The 18,227-nt window shown below is 36.3% G+C and overlaps 2 protein-coding genes across 2 annotated transcripts in view; both read left to right on the forward strand.

Moving 5' to 3' along the window:
* The first annotated feature begins 1,003 nt into the window (after positions 1–1,003).
* Positions 1,004–3,424, forward strand: LOC117416145 (large ribosomal subunit protein mL42-like). Its single transcript, XM_034027213.3, has 5 exons — positions 1,004–1,128; positions 1,471–1,531; positions 1,671–1,755; positions 1,951–2,114; positions 2,906–3,424. Exons 1-5 carry the CDS (start codon positions 1,050–1,052, stop codon positions 2,949–2,951), a joined length of 435 nt encoding a protein of 144 aa, XP_033883104.3. The 5' UTR covers positions 1,004–1,049; the 3' UTR covers positions 2,952–3,424.
* Positions 3,425–6,419: 2,995 nt separating this feature from the next.
* Positions 6,420–18,227, forward strand: part of LOC117414753 (ubiquitin-conjugating enzyme E2 N) — a 19,428-nt gene continuing 7,620 nt past the window's right edge. Inside the window, exon 1 of the mRNA XM_034024540.3 lies at positions 6,420–6,569. Coding sequence (XP_033880431.1) covers positions 6,540–6,569 — 30 coding nt within the window. The 5' untranslated portion in view covers positions 6,420–6,539. The remainder of the gene's footprint in view (positions 6,570–18,227) is intronic.

Here is an 18,227-nt window from a genome sequence, read left to right on the forward strand (position 1 = left end):
CAAGTGTGTTAACTGATGCACATTAAATGTCAAAGCATGTTCACCATAAAGAATCTGGAATCGAAAGACAAATACTAATAGGATCATTTCAACATAGCTTACCTGGTCTTTAGTAATGTTGCTAGATCTAAAAGTATATATATATATATATATATATTTATATATATATATATATATATATATATATATATATATATATATATATATATATATATAGCCTGCACAAGAAGAGCAAAATGAGGCAGATACCTGTCAGGTAGCACATCTTTTAGATATGGCAAACCAGGCTCTCCACTCAGAAGCCTTCCAGTACTTCCTTTCACTCAGTGCTCTCGGATATCTGGTGATGTACTGAGGAGGCTTGATTTTTAGCAGTCTGGCATTTACTATTTTTTTTTGATTGAGGTGTATGAATATAGTACTTTTTATCAAATCCTTCGACACACAATTGTCAGCTGCTTAGTTACTCCTAATAATAAGCAGTTAATATAATCAGGAACAAACTATGGACAAAAGGCAAGTTAATTAGTGGTGAAAGCCTTTTCCCGCCTCTAACATTTAGCTTAGTGTGATCAGCTTCCTCCATATCCTGAAGCATCTCACTATCACTTCTGTTGAAAGGATACTTAACATTTACTTCCATTCACATTCACACACACACCGCAAACTGACATTTATGTGTTGCCAAAAACTGCCTTGCAGTTTGAAATCCTTGAATACATACCAGGGAGGAGGAAGCGTGAGTGTCTGCAGCATAATGTAAACAGCTGCTAAGCCAACAGTTTGATTTCTGATAAAACTCAGTAGTGTAAAATGAATCATGATTGGACATTGTGGCTTTAAAATAAACTTGTTTTCAATTGAAAATGCATTTAAAATAATAATAAATGTTACAGGACTTAAAATTACCGAAACTGAAGACTTCGTTAATTTCCAGAGAGGACACTTTACTGTTCCTTTTTTTAGTGGAACTGACGACGAGCTAGCTAGCTATGTACTTTGTTTCCTGCACGGAGTATTTACTGGTGGCGCCAGATTCCTATATAGGCATGGCGGCACGACACATATTCGGGTTAAACAGTATAACCAGGCGTTTACTTAAGTTTGCGAAACAAAATGCAGTTCAAGGTGGGTAGTGACGTTTCTGCAAAATTTTAATAAAATATGTTATTTTGTCTGTTTTTACAAAATGTGATATTTCAACAGGAAGCAAGATGCCGTACCTTAACTACCTGTGACCTTCATTTTTACTAACCAACCTGTACGGTACTGCGCTGTTATTATATTTTACAATGTCTTATCACACGTGAATTTCAAACATAATTTTAGACATGAACTTCTTTTATACCCCAGGACGTATCTGCGTTTTGTTTTTTTGTAAATAAAAACCAAGCAATGAAAAAAAAAAAAATAAGAAAACACATTCAACTGTTGCAAACATTAAACACTGTTATTTTTTGTCTTTCTTAGGTAGAAACCTGAACTGCATTCATCCAAAATCCACATTCAGTGCTCTTCCAGGTGATAACTGGTAAGCTGATCTGTACTGCTGTTAGTGAACACAGTTAAATGAAACACTGTAAAATTACACATGGTTCTGTAGTGGTTTACAATGTGCTTTCTTTTTTAAATTTGTGGCACCTGGTGATTTTTGTACCTATCTTTTGCAGCAAAGTGGAACTTGCCTTGACATCAGATGGCAGAACAATAGTGTGTTATCACCCTCCAGCAGAATTCCCATATGAACATTCAAAGGTACTGTAACTTTTAAGAATAAATCTTTTGACTTTTCCAGTCAGAAAGTTCATCATGCTAAACTCTGATAGACAGTTGTAACATGTGTATAAGACTAAATATGTGTAACATTTGTTAACCGATAATTCTGACCTTGCAATGAAAAGGTAGTGTACAGTGTATGTGCATTGGCATTTCAATTCCTCACTGTTGCAGCCTATCCCACGACCAGACCCTTTAGAAAATCATGAGGAAACACACGATCAGGTGCTGAAAGCTCGGTTGAATGAAGAAGTGTTGCAGAACAAACAGGCACCCACTATTGAAGAGCTCAGTAAAATGTTCTATACAACAAAACATCGCTGGTATCCAGTTGGACAGTAAGTACTTTCTGTGTTTTTAAAATATTTTAAATCCTAGCCTTGCTTGCTTTTGTATTCATGCAACAATAGAATTCAGGTGTTATATGTGTTTTGTTTTGTTCTTTTCTAAAACAATATGTACAATAACAAAGATGTAAATGATTTATCAGTTAAATTGTGTTTTTGAAATCCTTGGAGGGTTTGAAAACTTAATCCCATCAAGTTACTGCCATGGTTAAAGGTACACAGTGAAATGCATCCACTGGCTTTTACTTTGTTTTAGTCTGAGAAGTGTTCAGATATATCAAATTAGAATATCTATATCTCAATATCTATATCTATTATATATATTCGGCTTAAATTGTTATGTACTTGTATTTGTGAAACGATTTTTTCACTTGTGTAGTCCAAAAATCCCAATTTGTGCTTCAGCTGATTGGAGCTAAGACCCAGTTTTAGGGAATCCATCAACCATTATTTTTTGTTTGTTTGTTTTAGTACAGTCCCTGTTATAACCAAGGATAGAATGTTAATGTAATCCAGGGTGATTCCCCAATGCTGTAAAATAGTCCAACAAAATGCAGTTGTGGCTTACGTTGATAACTAAAAAAAAAACAACAAAAAAAAACATGTCGGCCAGCTTCATTAAACTAGTTTTCCATGGATCACTGTGTCAACGACTGAGCTAAAGTTTTGAAAACATACTCTTTAACAGCTGCAATCTGAAGTAAATATAATGTAACTTGTGCAATTACAATTTTGAAATACACAATCTAATATATTTGTTTCCTTTTTTATTTTTTAATTAGGTATCACAGAAGACGGAAAAAGACTAATCCTCCTAAAGACAGATAATTTTGAACACTTGCATTTTTCTATTAATGGTGGTTCTACAAATTACAATTTCCTGATGACTTACTTTGTTGTACTGGAAATCATTTGTTCCTTTGCTTGATTTTTTTTTTTCCCGTATATGTAGACATTTCATAAACAGCATGTTATAGATTCCTGGTACAGTACCTTATTACTTCCTGTGCTTTAGGTCACATTTTGTTTTTAATCAGTGGATTAATCAAACATATAACACAGGAATAGATTGTATTCCAGGAATCAACCACAACTTTAATTTTTAATTTGCATCAGGTGAATATATTGGCAGTGCAAATAAGAGGTAAGAAATTGGCTTTAAAACCTTGGTTTCCACACCAATATTGTTGTTTCTTAAATGGAGATCACCTTGTACAAGATTATGCCCAAGTGAAGCATAAATAAGTGTATTGTTTGTTCTTGGATTAGACCCAGTTAATAAATGGACTATTTAAAAATGATTTATACCTATTTGTGAATTTGTTTTACACATTGACTTGGTTTATATGCAAAAATAAAATGTCTCACCTGTTTGTCACGCTATTTTGGAAGTAGCTTTCGGGCAGTTTAGGTTTACTTGAAGTTTTCTTTTAGGGAAAGAAATTGTCCTTTTAAAATTCAAATGACCTAATTAATATTAAAATATGGGAGGGTACATTTATATGTTTCTATCAGTCTTCCAATTTGGCCTTGCGCGACGACTGATATAGTGTAGCTTTCTTAAACTGGGTTTACAAGCAGTTTTTAGGTTGTGTTGAAGAACTTCTAGTGCAGCCTGCCTCAAATAAAAGAAAAAAAAAGCATGGGACACAAAACAAAAACCCAGACATAGCCTTATACACACACATATTATACAAGAAGTGTAGCTTCAGCAATTCTAAAATCCAGCACTTCAGGTTAAAATATCCTGTCAAAATGTATAGTAGTGTACATTTTCAAAATAGTTGTAGTACATCTACAATATGCTACCCTACCCTCCCACATTTCTCACTATATACTGTTCTTATAATAATAAATACCTGAATCTGAATTCTGCAGGGACAGTGCAAGTCTCTCGCCAGCAGAATGTTATATTTTTTTGTTATTGTGGATCCAGTATACTGGTAGCCCATACGAGTTCAACAAATTCCGCAGTAGATGCTAATCCACCCAGGCATTTTCATTCTGTAAATCTTGCAGCAAGCTTATGTTAAGCCCCATATTTGTCTTGTTGAACAAATTTGTGGAACCAACAAGTTTTTTTCATGTTTTTGTTCTTGTGAAAAAAAAATCTTACCTTATGAATTAAGTTAAAGAGATTTTACTTCAACTCTATACAAGTTTGCTCAAGCATGGAACTTGCCAGGGCTACTTTCATCAGATCTCAGTTGTTAATAAAGACTTGTTTGGTACGGCCTTTAGTTATAAAGGTGATGTCATAAATGGTATCCTCACTGCTGAAGTCTCATGAACGTACGGCTTTCAAAGTTGTTGACATGCAAAAAAAAAACAACTTATTTTTAGTTCATTTGCGCTGCTTTTTAGCGTGAAAAGGCGATTTACCCCCCATTTTTAGCCGTACCATGTTTTGGTCACTCGCTGCCTACAGCGTGAGGAATGTGCGTGAGATATGCATGCTATGTCACATTCTCACAACAATGGAGGGATAATTTGGAGTTTCTAAACTGCATATAAACCAAGCTATTATTTCCTGCAATTTGCAAACTTGTTTTCAACATGCAATTCTTAATCAAACCTGTTCTTTGTTACTTTCATTGCAAACAATATAATCATATTTCTTATACTTTCATCAGGTATTTCAATATGACAACAAATGGTTCTTAAGGTGTTTATTTGCCAAACCAATCAAGACATGTCATGTAAAACGAAGTCACCATGATTGATACCTTCATGAACTTCCTAAGGAATACCTATTCCACAGTTCTCTGTCTCTTGGTGTATTTAACATTAAATAAAAAATCAAACTCATATATATATATATATATATATATATATATATATACATATACACACACACAGTACAGTCACAAATTATGGCAACAACAAATATTTTACAGTAAGACTAGGGGTGGGAATTGTACTGCCTTTTTCTAATAAAGCTGTAGAACTGGGGATGGAGAGTTTGTTGCTAGATAACTTCACTCTTGCTCACTAAATATCTTGGTATCCCTGAATAGATGATTTTCTCCTCTTTAAAATTATGCTAATGATTTTAATAAGCAATTAATCTCACAAGTTCAGTGGTACCCTAAATATGATCAATTTACAAACAATGCTGAATGAATGGCATTTGTTCTCTATTTTACCACCCCTAGAAAAAAAAGGGAAAAGGTCCTGGGTGGTTACTGCCAAGACAGCTACACTTGAATGTAGTGTTGTCCTTGGTTGTCTTTAGACAGAAACCTATTAAAATGAGGGTAAAATGAAGAGAAAATGTCACACCCAGTCATTCTGCATTGGGAGCAAGTGGATCATATTTGTAGAGAGACTGTTCATTAAAATATTTAGCATATATTTTAAAGAGGATATGATTATTCTGTGATACCAAGATATTTAGTAAGTAAAGGATCAGAGTGAGGAATAATGGGCAATGCAATCCCCACCCCTAATCTTGCTGCAGATCATTTGCTGTTGTTATAATTTGTCCCAGCACTGTGTGTGTGTGTGTGTGTGTATATACACACACACCCCATGCATGGTCTCCAGGAAAAGAAAAAACCCATATGAAAAATTATGTCTTAGATGTATGATGTAATACAGCACTATAGGGTAAAACAAAGGCAGCCGCTAAATATTCAACGACTCAAATAATTACATTTGAGATTAGAAAATATTTAATACACCATACAAAAACAGGTACTCAGATATGTCATCAGATATGATAGTGACCAGGCTGACATAACATGAAAAGCATGTAACAGGAGAGCATCAATTAGGTTAACTAGCAAAGTACTTCATGTGTTGCTTTTCTGATAAATTACATGATCGTATGTAATCTTATTATGGAAATCCATATGAATGCTGAATATTCCCACAAAATGAACTTGGTGCTCAATGTGAAATATTGTATCAAACCTCACAATCCTGACCAGAATGGACCTTTACAGGTTACAGTTTATCAAAACTCCCGTTTTAAAATAGGTCCATGTACTACATAAAAAAAAGAAGAAAAAAAAACACAAAGTATATTGATACAACTGATATACAACTGATACACAGCTGTACAGTACTGTCCGTATATTACTTAAATTACAAGGACATATTATTAACTTCCCCTTTTTTCTCCAGGTGCTGCCGTTACATACCTCCAAATTCAATGTCAGTTTTTTCACTTTCTTATATTTGTCTGCTTCGCAGCAACAGACAAGTGGAGCAGTCTTTTGGGACTTGTAGTTTTTTCTTAAAAACAATCGCTGCTACCCATGTTAGACAGCTCCTAAATAAACTCAATTTCCCAGCATTCTCCCGGCGCAGTGACGGTATTCACCGGAACATCGTGCGGCTGCGCCCCTGCACCGTGTTTGCGAGTGAAGAAGTAGCGAGAGAGCCAGAGTCTAAAACCGCATTAAAGACAAGATGGCAGGACTGCCCCGCAGGATCATTAAGGTAACACTTACAGATTTTATTTTACAGTTACTAGCATCACATCGACGACCAAAATACAGAGCGAAGGGCAAGACAAGCCAAATACCAGTTAGCGGATCACGCACGAGCTAACTTACAGTAATAGCTATTGCGTTGGTTACTTCCGCTTATTCTCTGATCCAAACCCGAATGAGGTTGGGTTAAAATACCTCCTCCCTTGTTAAAGATGGCGGAGAAGTGTGGCCCTCGTCCTCCTGGATGATCGTGTTTCATTAAATAAACAAATGTTATCTACTCACGTCACTTTAGACAGTAGGGTGGAGTGTTTATGCAGAACATCTGGAGACCCGAAATGTCATTATCGAACGATTGTCTGTAGTCAGACGGGATATGTTTTTCTAAACGATTCCAAACCGGGTGTGTATTTCTTTCATTTGAGCTTGCATGGAAATGTTTACAAAGGTACATTTCATTATTCTCTGAGCTTATTAAATAAGTAGGATCTGCATAAGGTGTATGTGTGGTTTTTTCCATTGCTAATTGAGTTTCCACCCTACTCGAAGCGCCTCTATCGAAATGTGTGAACATACAGTATAGGGTGATGCAGGTATTTTTCAGTGAAGGCCTCTTGACATGGGCGGGATCTCGCAGGCCCATTGAAATGAATGAGTTGACAATCAATTAAAATAACGAGTTAATATAAATTTGCGGATACAGCATTTTGTAGGTGTTTTTCAGAATGCCATATTGACAAATGCTGACTTTTGATCCATGTTTGTGTGAGAATTAAAATAATTACAGTAATTGAAGACTTACTGAAGGAGTAAAAACATTTGACTTCTGACACGGTGTGTAGCCACTCGAGTCGTAGCCAGCGCTACATAATTTACTTTGATTATTAAGGTGATGATGGAAAACGGTTCATATTCACACAATAACTCATTTAAAAACAGACTATTACGCCTGTCTTTACTGTACACAAACCATGTATACGTGGGCGTAAAGCCGGTCTGGGATTTCACATGACATGCATTCAGCCACTCTGATGTAATTTATATAACCACAATACATTAAAAAAAAAAAAAAAAAAGTTTAGGTTTATTAATTTATTGGATACTGAAATGTTTTTTTCTAAGGGCGGATAGAAGTTGTCAAAAATATGGGCTCACTAGTATAGTTTACACTATACGTTCTATTCGTAATTGTATGGGTAATTATCCGTATTTGGGCACATCTGTATACAGAGTATCGAGCTTTTTCGTTGTAATTGTAAGAACGTGTTACTGGAGGTGCGTGTATGATATATTTGCATTGTCTGTACTGTTGTAATAATCTACAGTATGTTGACTCTTTTTAGATATATTTTTTATTACTTAGCAGAGACCCTTATCCAGGGCGACTTGCAATTGTTACAAGATATCCCATTATTTTTTACATAGTTACCCATTCTTACAGTTGGGTTTTTACTGGAGCAATCTAGGTAAAGTACCTTGCTCAAGGGTACAGCAGCAGTGTCCCCCAACTGGAATTGAACCCACGACCCTCCAGTCAGGAGTCCAGAGCCCTAACCACTACTCCACACTGCTGCCCGTTATATGTTTCTGTTAAGTGAGTTTGTTTGTAAATCACAAATTACTTTAATCCTGTCCAAAATCTTCAAATATATTAACCTTTTGTGTCTGTAGATTTTGCATAGAAAAAAGGAGGATTCCCTGGTACAATCAAATTCTCATTGAAATCCAGCTGTGGTATAACCCAGCAGGGTAAATGTTGCTCAAATCAACCCCTTCCTGTGTACATTGCTACTATATTTTGGAATGGCACAAACGACTTTGCAATACGATCTAGACCTAGTTTCAATGAAACCACCCTTCTTATAAGCTTACCCAGTTGGAGAAACATGTCAATCCCAGAGAACTGCCATACCTTTATAGCCGTAAGAAAAGGTCTCACTTAAGTGTAAAACCTTGTTGTGTATCAAACGCACAAGGGGCCACTCAAATGACACTTACTAGTTGAGGCATTTAGAGTTGATGCAAAGGTGTGTGCGAAGGAAGGTTTTCTTAAGCCAGTAGGAAGGGAAGCACTGGAGAGATTTAAAAAAAAAAAAAATAATAATAATAATTAAAATAAACATTTAACTAGTAACTATTTTGTAATGGGTCTCTGTACATATGAAGTTGTATAAACATTTTATTTGTTTCTAAAAATAACTTTAAAAGGTTTTTTTTTTTTAAATAGAATATAATCACTACTTCAAAACATAAATAACTATAATACAATAAATTGTTTACATAAAATATTTATTTAGCCTACATACCTGGCAGCTTTTTAACCTATACAGTCCACACATAATACACGCTTCTCCACTTTCCCTGAGCATTTACCGCACACTGCCCTTCCACAACTGTCGTAGACATCCAAAGTTTTGTTGTCATTGCATTTTGCAACCGGGCACTGTTTCCTCTTGTGTGTGGGTGCAGCGGCTGCAGCACTGCCAGTAGGAGCATCTTCCTCTGCCCTTTTCTGATCCATATGTGCTTGCCGAAGCTCCCTGGCTAACTGCAAGATGAAGTCCCTCCTGCTGCAGTTTTCCCCCGGTACATTCCTTGTACAGAACATATGTATTGATGGCTGACAGGTCTAAAATGTTATAAAATACAGCTACAGCCACCGATGAGATCCCCACCTTTGACTGAATACTGTTTCGTGCATAGAGCTGAGAATGAACCTGCAATGCTATACACAGGAGGTACCTATGACTCAGAGAGGCGTGTTTTTCAAGCACTCAAAGAATGTAGCCAGATAGACGCCACTTGATCACGGGACTGATTGTATTGAAAAGGACCGGTGATTGTATTGAAAGGCAGGATTATAGGCTATATTTGATAAATAAATATGTATTGAAATAACTGGTTAAAATGACCAGTTTTGGCGCTTCTAGGTAAACGTGCTTATAATGATCAATTTCTTGTGAATATGCGGCTCAAACGCAGTCAGTATATCTAATACATATATTTAGGAAAAGTCACAAACGGGCATGCACATTACATACCGGAACGCAGAGTAATTTCAATTTTCAAACACAAAACGGTTAAATTGACCAGCTTGGCGCTTCTAGTGTTAAAAAGAAAGTGCAGCACTATATTAGATTGATCTAATTTCTAGTCACCTAAGAAAATGCTGAGTTAAAGACTTATGGTTTTGAGATACTTTCTATAGAAGTGTAATCACAATACTGTACAGGTATCATGGTCTTGTCTAAGAATTCCAGCTGAACACTGACAGATCAGATCCATGTTTGTGGGGAGCAGTGTGTTTATTGCTAATTAAGCAGCTTCTGACAGTTTTGGTATCAGTCTCAAGGGATGCCTTGTTTGGATTCATGGCAGATTGGAGACCTAGACCCTGTTTACACTTGCGATTTAAGCTGGCCCTTTTTCTCATATGTGAAGCCCAGGGCTGGCCCAGATTTAGGCTGTCGTTTTGATGAGGCCCGGGCCTGCAATCTGGGACCAGGGCCGGCCCTTACTGTAAAAGCTGCTTGCTTTTACATACACAAAAAAATATTTCTCATCCACAAATATTAAGATTGCTGATGCACCATGTGAGGGAGAGACCCTCACTGTAATATTGATGCCTGTTATTGTGATTATTATTGTTAATGTTATTCTACTGGCACTAGAGCAGTGGTGTATTATGTATCATGTATGTTGTTGATCAAATTGTATTAGATATGTGATGGTGCATTGCTGTAAAGCAGCAAGTTAAAATAGGCAATAATATATATTTTTTTTGAATAAATAAATATATACCATACAATTGCTACTGTGCTGCATTGAAAAAAAAAAAAAAAAAAAAAAAATCTGCTACCAACGGATTACTGTATATTCCGGTAGCTCATCCATTCTGGAGTGCAGGCTATCGTTCTATAAAAAAAAAGCCATTTGCCACATTTTAGGCCTGCTTTTCAGTCACATATGTGAAATTCGCAAAGGTGCCTTAAGCCTCAAATGTGAATAGGGTTGCAGACCTAAATCTGAGGCGGGCCTGGGCCAGCCCAGTAGTGTAAACTGGGTCATAACCCTTTCTGGCAGAGGTGGTTTGTTGAACTTAAAACCTAGATTTTCTTTAGCTTGCACTGCAGAATTAATTGTGCACTCTGTATACACAAGCATGTTTGAAATAAAGTGGAAGGCTTTTTTTTTTATAGACTGGTTCAAAACCTGTTTCACTCCCACAGACTCCGTTTTAGGGGTAAGAAATTATCGATCCATACCTAGTGCAGGGCTGCACCGTAGTTCCGCACACGCTGAAGGATTTGGTCGGTACCTGAAGATTTTCTTCTAGCTGTAATTTTTTTGGAGCCGAGAGGAACGTTCTTCTGCTTCTACCAGCTGTTAGTAAGGTAGGTAGCCAATGTCAGCACGTTGCTAAGATACAGACCTTCATCAATATTACAAAATCAACTTGCCTTATCATAATTATATATATATATATATATATATATGTATATTATTTAGCCATGTTTATCACACTGATAAACAATGACATCATCAGTTGTGCAGAAATCCACTGAGCACCAACTGCAGTTGTGATAGTGCGGTTGTAATACACACACACACACAGTTAATGCGCATTACCTAAACAAACTGAATTAATAACTGCACTCGATACTCTGAAAAGGATTAACTAGTGCGGTTGTCGCTGCCCTTTGTAACTGAACTGTGTGTGTATATAAACCGTATTAAGAGCAAAAGTTGAACTCACAACCGCATTTAGCCTGTGTCTACGCAAGTATGTTACTTAAATGTACTAGCAAATGTGTTCCAAACTGCACTGAAAGGAACATTTCCTTAAAGTATGATACTCATTTGTTGAGGTGAGGTCGGGTCACAGGGAACCTTTTATGTATCTTGAAGAATTTAGTGAACTCGTCAAGCTACAAGGTATATACACCCCTATTAATCGCTAATTGATTGATTGTGTTCACTGTTAAATTAAACCAAAATCCTGGAAGATTTTGCTTTTTTTTGTGTGTGTTTTGTGCGACGGGCAGGGGGCAAGTGACAAGTTCTTTTTCAGAAATGTATTTATTTTTTTGCTTTATGTAACAGATTTGACTGCAGTTGTCAAAGCGGTGCTAACAAGGTTTTTTTTTCTTGTTTTTTGCATTACATTTAAGTGAATAATAAAATGAAAGTACAGTTTCTTTATGGTATTTAATAATTTCCCATGGATCACATGGCCTGATTGCTGTACCACATAGGAAGTGATTCAGTACTAGGAAGTTTATTTATTTATTTATTTATATTTATTATTATTATTATTATTATTATTATTAGCATTGTATTTGAAATATCTGCCTATTCCAAATTGAAGTATGAAGTACATGAAAATGACCAAAATATCTTTACCCTTTCAGTCCTTAATTATTCTTGTTGAGCTGAAGAACAGGATTCCCATGAGTTTCCAATGCGATTTCCAATGACATATGTTAACATACTTGCCAAGATAAGTCCAGGACTGAACAAGTTAAACAGAAAGAACGGGGCTATCGGGATGTGTCTTTTAAAATGTATTTCTTCCAATTTTCAGGAAGATTCTGGATTGGTTCTTCTATGTGAGAACAAAAAAAGAAAACCCCACGATGTATTCTCTTACTCATTTGGGTGTGTAAGTGAATATTACCCAAGCCTTGTTGGTGCTGATTACAAAAGTATCTAATCCCCAGAAGGCTGAAGGCCAAAGCAGTCTTAAGATAGGCCTTAACTGTTTTTATGTAGGCCCTGGCAAGTTGTTTTAGTGAAGATTTATTTCAGCTGAGTACATCAAATGTTGCTGTGTCTGTTGTCTTACTGTAGTCTACACAGTTCAATGTAGAATGGACAATTTGGAAGTGACGGTAATGTTGGAGTTTACTGCTGAAGCGCACAAGACTTCCCTCCCTTGGGAATACGTATCCCTGGCATTGTGATGCTGTGAAAGCATCTGCCACGGCTTCTACAACCATTAACTTCTGAACCATTTCATCGGCAACTTCTCTTCAGTGTACGGAAACATTCAGCCCACCCGTCACTTTGACCTCTGACCCAAGATGCCATACTAGGTTCATGTTTTTACAGATCATATAGACCTGATGCTTCAAGGTGCTGGCTTTATGCTTGTTACACATGTAGGGATTCTTTGATTTGTGGGTTTCATTTTTAGCTCATTTTGGGGCAATCAGTAGTGTAGTATTGTTTTCTATTTCACCTCCTGAGGAGCTGTGAACAATCAGATTAATAGTGTAAAGCATAGTTACTCCAGCAAAGATTACAAGATAGATATGCAATTTAATTATATTTGTATCAACACCATTTAGATTTTCAATTGCAGCAGTCTGTTGCTTATCCGACTGCGGTGGGACCAGAGTAAGGGCGAATATGTAAAAAGTTGGATAAATGAATCCTGGTTTAAATACCATTATACACAGCTGTAACAATTACTATATTCACACCATTATTGTTTTGAGATTCAGCTTTTATTAGGGAGCTCCCCTAAATCCTTTGTTTAGAAAGATACAGGGTAGCCGTCTGCTGTGTGGATGCGTGCATTCGCTGCTGAGTGACAGGCAGGAGATAAACAGAGGTTGAAGTTGATATGCCCCGCAGACGAACAGGATTTATTTACATATCCACACACTGAACAGCAATGGTAGTGCACAGAGTACATGGAACACACCTACCTGCTGATTAGATTACACACCTGATAATCACACACAGCAGACAGGCCCAGGAGTGTCAGGTACTTCATTAATTAATTACAATATATACACGCTATTTACAACAGACATTTGCACAAAAAATCCTGGCCCCGTGCTGTATACACTTACATTAGTGTCGGGTAATTTTACACAGCAGTAAAATGTATAGGTTTACGGGGGAAAAAAAGACTTTCAATTGTAAGCACAACTCACTTTTGCTTTACTGTAGCCATTTTGTATTAGCGCTGTACACATGTGTGATGTTGCTGAAGAGCTTGAGCAAGGTGATAAATGGTTGGGCCATATATACGACGGATTGCTGTATTTCTTTTGATAATATTTTGTCACCTTTTTTTTTTAATATGTTTAATAAAGCATGAAGCTTGTTGAGACAAACAAAGAGTAAAAAATATGTTTTGTCTTTCAAAAATGCTGGCTGTTGTACCGTAGTGCTGTCTGGCCTAAGCTGACTAACTGCCAAAAAGGTTTTGAATTCCTGGGTGACTGAAATTGAAACTATACACGTGTGGTGTTCCATAGGTGAAAAGAAGATTGCATTACCCTGCCTTCCCTAAAATTACTCTTAAGCTTCCTTAGATTTTTTTTACTATTGTGCTCTCAAATCAAGTTGCAGATGTGCATGTGAGCAAGTGTGTGTGTGCGCGTGCGTGCGTGTGCACGCGCACATGCAAGAGAAGTGCTTTGTTTAAAGCCTGTGATATTATTATTATTATTATTTATTTCTTAGCAGATGCCCTTATCCAGGGTGACTTACAATTGTTACAAGATATCACATTATACATTATTTCACATTATACAGATATCACATTATTTTTACATACAATTACCCATTTATACAGTTGGGTTTTTACTGGAGCAATCTAGGTAAAGTACCTTGCTCAAGGGTACAACAGCAGTGTCCCCCACTGGGGATTGAACCCACAACCCTCCGGTCAAGAGTCCAGAGCCCTAACTACTACGTATGCCTGTGTTTGTATTTTCTTATGCCATTGACACAATTTCATATGGGCTCAAGATGAGACACGTTGTAATTAGTGCTGGGACGTTGTATTTTCATGTTCGGATATACGTTAATTTGCGAAAATAGTTGCCATAGTCATAAAGTAATAACGTCATTACTGAGGTTTACTTTTTTTTTTTTTTTTCATATTTTTGAATCAATCAAAATTATCCCGGACCAAGACAAACCTGTCCAGATGAAGTACTAAATCAATGAGACAGGTCTAATTTGTACTACACTGATAAAGTATAAACTCCTATAATTATAAAATGCTTTTTAATATATAAAGACTGAGTAATCATGTGGTATCATTTTCAAGATGTTTTACACTGTTTTAGTGCCCCGTCCGGGCAGTTTTGCCTTCACCCACTCCCCAGATAACCTAATGCTGTTTTAACTGCTTCACGGTATACACCATAAAAAATCGTTTTATAGGTCGCACTGGCATAAAAGTCTCTCCCCCTTTTTGAGACTTCTATTTTAGGAAAACACCTTTTTTGTGTTTAAAATACTTTTTTTACAATTTTTTTTTTTTCCTACATGCTCAACACCGATAACACCGGTTTCGTTTTTGAAATTCCATTAATAATTTGTGTTTTTTATTTTTGCTAAACTGCTAGAAACTATTCATTTTTAAAAAATAATAATTAACAGCTTAAAATCAAGTTATACATCACATTTTGTATTAAACTACCTGTATTTTATTTTAGGTTATCTAGTACCCAAACAAGTTCAAGAACATATCATCTTTGCTTTACTGAACATTTCTTTCCAAAACCATACCTGGACAATCATTCCCGCTGCATTGGCTTTCACAAGCTTGTGTATTAATTCAAATTTAAAAGAAAAGGATTAAACAGTGCTGCTTGCTTCAATTGAAAAAGCAAAAAAAAAAAAAATCTAAACAGTGCACCATCTAATAACCAGTAAACACAACATTTTAGTGTTGCATACGGTGCAGTACAATCCCATTCAATATCCAGCTGTACAAATACATTTTGTTTTGTTAATCAAAACCATAACCATACACATACTTTAAGTGCACCACTGCTAGGACCTATGGAATCCGTGTTATTTTGTTCTGATTAACATTTTATTTTTCTAATTTCTGTTTTTACTATTTTAAAAAATGTAATTAGATTCATTTAAATTAACTTCTGCACACCGCAGGCAAGGCAAACGACACAAAACCGTAAATTTACAGGCTTCTGTTTTTTCCATTCGGTTTGAGTTTGTGTTCATTGGATTGAGTAATTTTTTGTTTATCTAATTGTAATGTTAACTTTTAAAAACTGGTTATTTTTTTTCACAACTTTGTTTTGAAATTGATCAATTCTGTATTTACTGCTATGCCCATGGGTTCACTCTGTGTGAACATTGTGATCTTATTGTTCAAAAGTGACTGTACTGTAAAATATAGCAAAATACAAACTGTGCGTTTAGGTGGCAATATGTTCTTTAATAAAAAAAAATAGTAGTCTGTGTGAGTAGTACTTTTTGTTTATTACAGATGTTAAACAGAGTCTACAACCTTGTCTAATTGTCCTTAAAAAGGTTTATATTTATTTTCCATGATTGCATTTATTTAACGCACTTGAAACGGTGAATTATTTTCACCGATTCCACCCTTCTCGTTGTTTATCCCTTACAGAATACCCTGCCTTATTTATAACCCAGCTACAGAAACTGTCCCCCCCCCCCCCACCACCACTTTTGAAACCAAAGTTACGCCACTGCCTGTACTGAAAATTAAAGTTTCACGTTTTCCCTTAAAATATGTAAATCGCAAGCTTAGTGCTCTACTGCCAAATGCATTTTTTTTTTCTACAGCAGTTAATTCCGCATTAATCTTTTGAGCTGTCCATGTTCTCGTTAACACGGATTCCATAGGGCCCTACACTGCGTTGCACTGATGTGTAGAACAACTTACAAAATGTTTTCAACATCGGGTCATTTCCTCCTATCAGCTTGTTTTTCTTTGGCCATTTTAAGTTTGTCTTTGTTTCCTCTCCAGTTATTTATTGTTTTTTTTTTCAGCACTGTGATTAACATGTATTTCGACAAATTCAACAACACGCAATTTCAAACCTGTTGAGTAGCATTTTAGTTTTTAGTTTTTTCTTACTGTACTACTATATCTGGTCTCAAAGTCACCTGCATTATTATAGCATTGCAGTTACAACAAATGGTAGACTTGAAAAGTTTCTCAGCTTTCTAACCAATAGCTGTTAGGTACGGATCCCAGGGGCGGGTTCAGTTTGAATGTAGACAAATTAATGGCTTGGGAGGGTGGGAATAAGGAAATTCATACTGACAGTTATTGTGTTAAAAGTAAGTGAAGCAGTATAGCTGTGACGTTTTGAGAGGAGGTAGGTCAATTAAAACTTTTAGCCTAATTTGAACAGTGGTTTTGTGTTTCTACCTAGCAACATGACCTGAATGCCGTAGATCCTGAACAGACAAATCGGGTTGTTGACAGTTCAGTTTGTGTGAGTCATACCCGTTGCTGTAGTAATCCCATTGTGGCGCTAGTACAGTAGTTTAATATTACACACACTGGCGTAGGCCTATATGGTGCACCGGTGTATTAGTCGCTCCCCCCTATTAACCCTTAGCGATCCATTTATTCAGCGCCCGTTAGGCGCAGCAGGTCTAATTTATTTCCACAGAAGCTGTTTATTTTACACGTGTTGTTTAAAAGTAATTTTATTCACAGTAAAACCAGGTTTAAAATGAACAACAGGATATCAACAGGACACTCAGTGCTGCATCTCCAGCCCTGCCCCACTCCTTGTTCGCTGTATTTATCACATTTCTCTTCATAGAGTGCATACTGACAAATCATCTCCTGATCACTCGATTTATCGCCAAACTCCTCAATAATGCTTTCCAAGTCATTATTACTCTAACATCTCAAAAAGTTTGGCAAATGTCCGCGATTTTCTTTGTGCGCTGGATGCGGAAGCAGCTATCTTGTTTGTTTATGTCCATGTTATGTCTGTGGTGAAGGGACTATGCATAATGCTGAGATCCACCTCAGTTTTTTTTCCCCATCTTCTCTCAGCCTCTCTCGGCCATTGAAAGCTTTTCTCGACTTTTTCTGGAGAAAAAACGAATAGGGACCTGTGATTGATGGACCGGAAAGGAAAAATTGTACTTTTCAGACCTGGTCCAACAAGGGTTAAGTCCCGCTAAAATGCCTAGAAAATCAACGGTCAACAGTTTTTATGTTACATGATTGATATTTAAAAAAAAAAAATAATAATAAATCTGATTTGAGGTAAAGAATCTGCCAAATCCACTGTTGGAGGACCTGCCTCAGAGCAGATCTCTTTAACAGAGTCAAGGTGTCCCAGACAATTCCCATAGAGGTTGTGGAAGGTATTGGAGACCATGACATTATTGGGAGCGCTCTGGGCACAGCTGAACCATCTGTGCCACCAACATCTGTTTTTACTGTACCATTATCTGAAACTGCGATGCTAAACTTACCTGGCACATCATCATACATCTCAGAGGGAATGTGTCGAGACACATGTATTTCTTTTTTTTATACATATTTAATAATGAAAATAATAATACAAAATATATTTTATCAACAGTATTTATTTATTTATTTATTTATTTATTTTTAATTTCAGCACATGAAGAAACTGTTTATTTGGAATGTATTTTTATTACAATCAGGAATGTGGCTATGTTGAACAAAGTGTGGGGAAGGTGGTCTATAGTTGGTAGCAAACTATACCATGAGGGTTTGAGTTAACAGTAACGATGAAGTAGACTAGACTATCTTGGGTAAACGTGGTTGATTTATAAGTAGGTCTGCTGTGAAGTTAGATGGTGAAAGAATTTGACATGTGTTTAAATTAAGTTACAGAATGAAATTCTGAGTAGCAGATTGAAATAATGA

Source organism: Acipenser ruthenus, chromosome 7 (assembly GCF_902713425.1).
Source record: "Acipenser ruthenus chromosome 7, fAciRut3.2 maternal haplotype, whole genome shotgun sequence".
NCBI lineage: Eukaryota > Metazoa > Chordata > Actinopteri > Acipenseriformes > Acipenseridae > Acipenser > Acipenser ruthenus.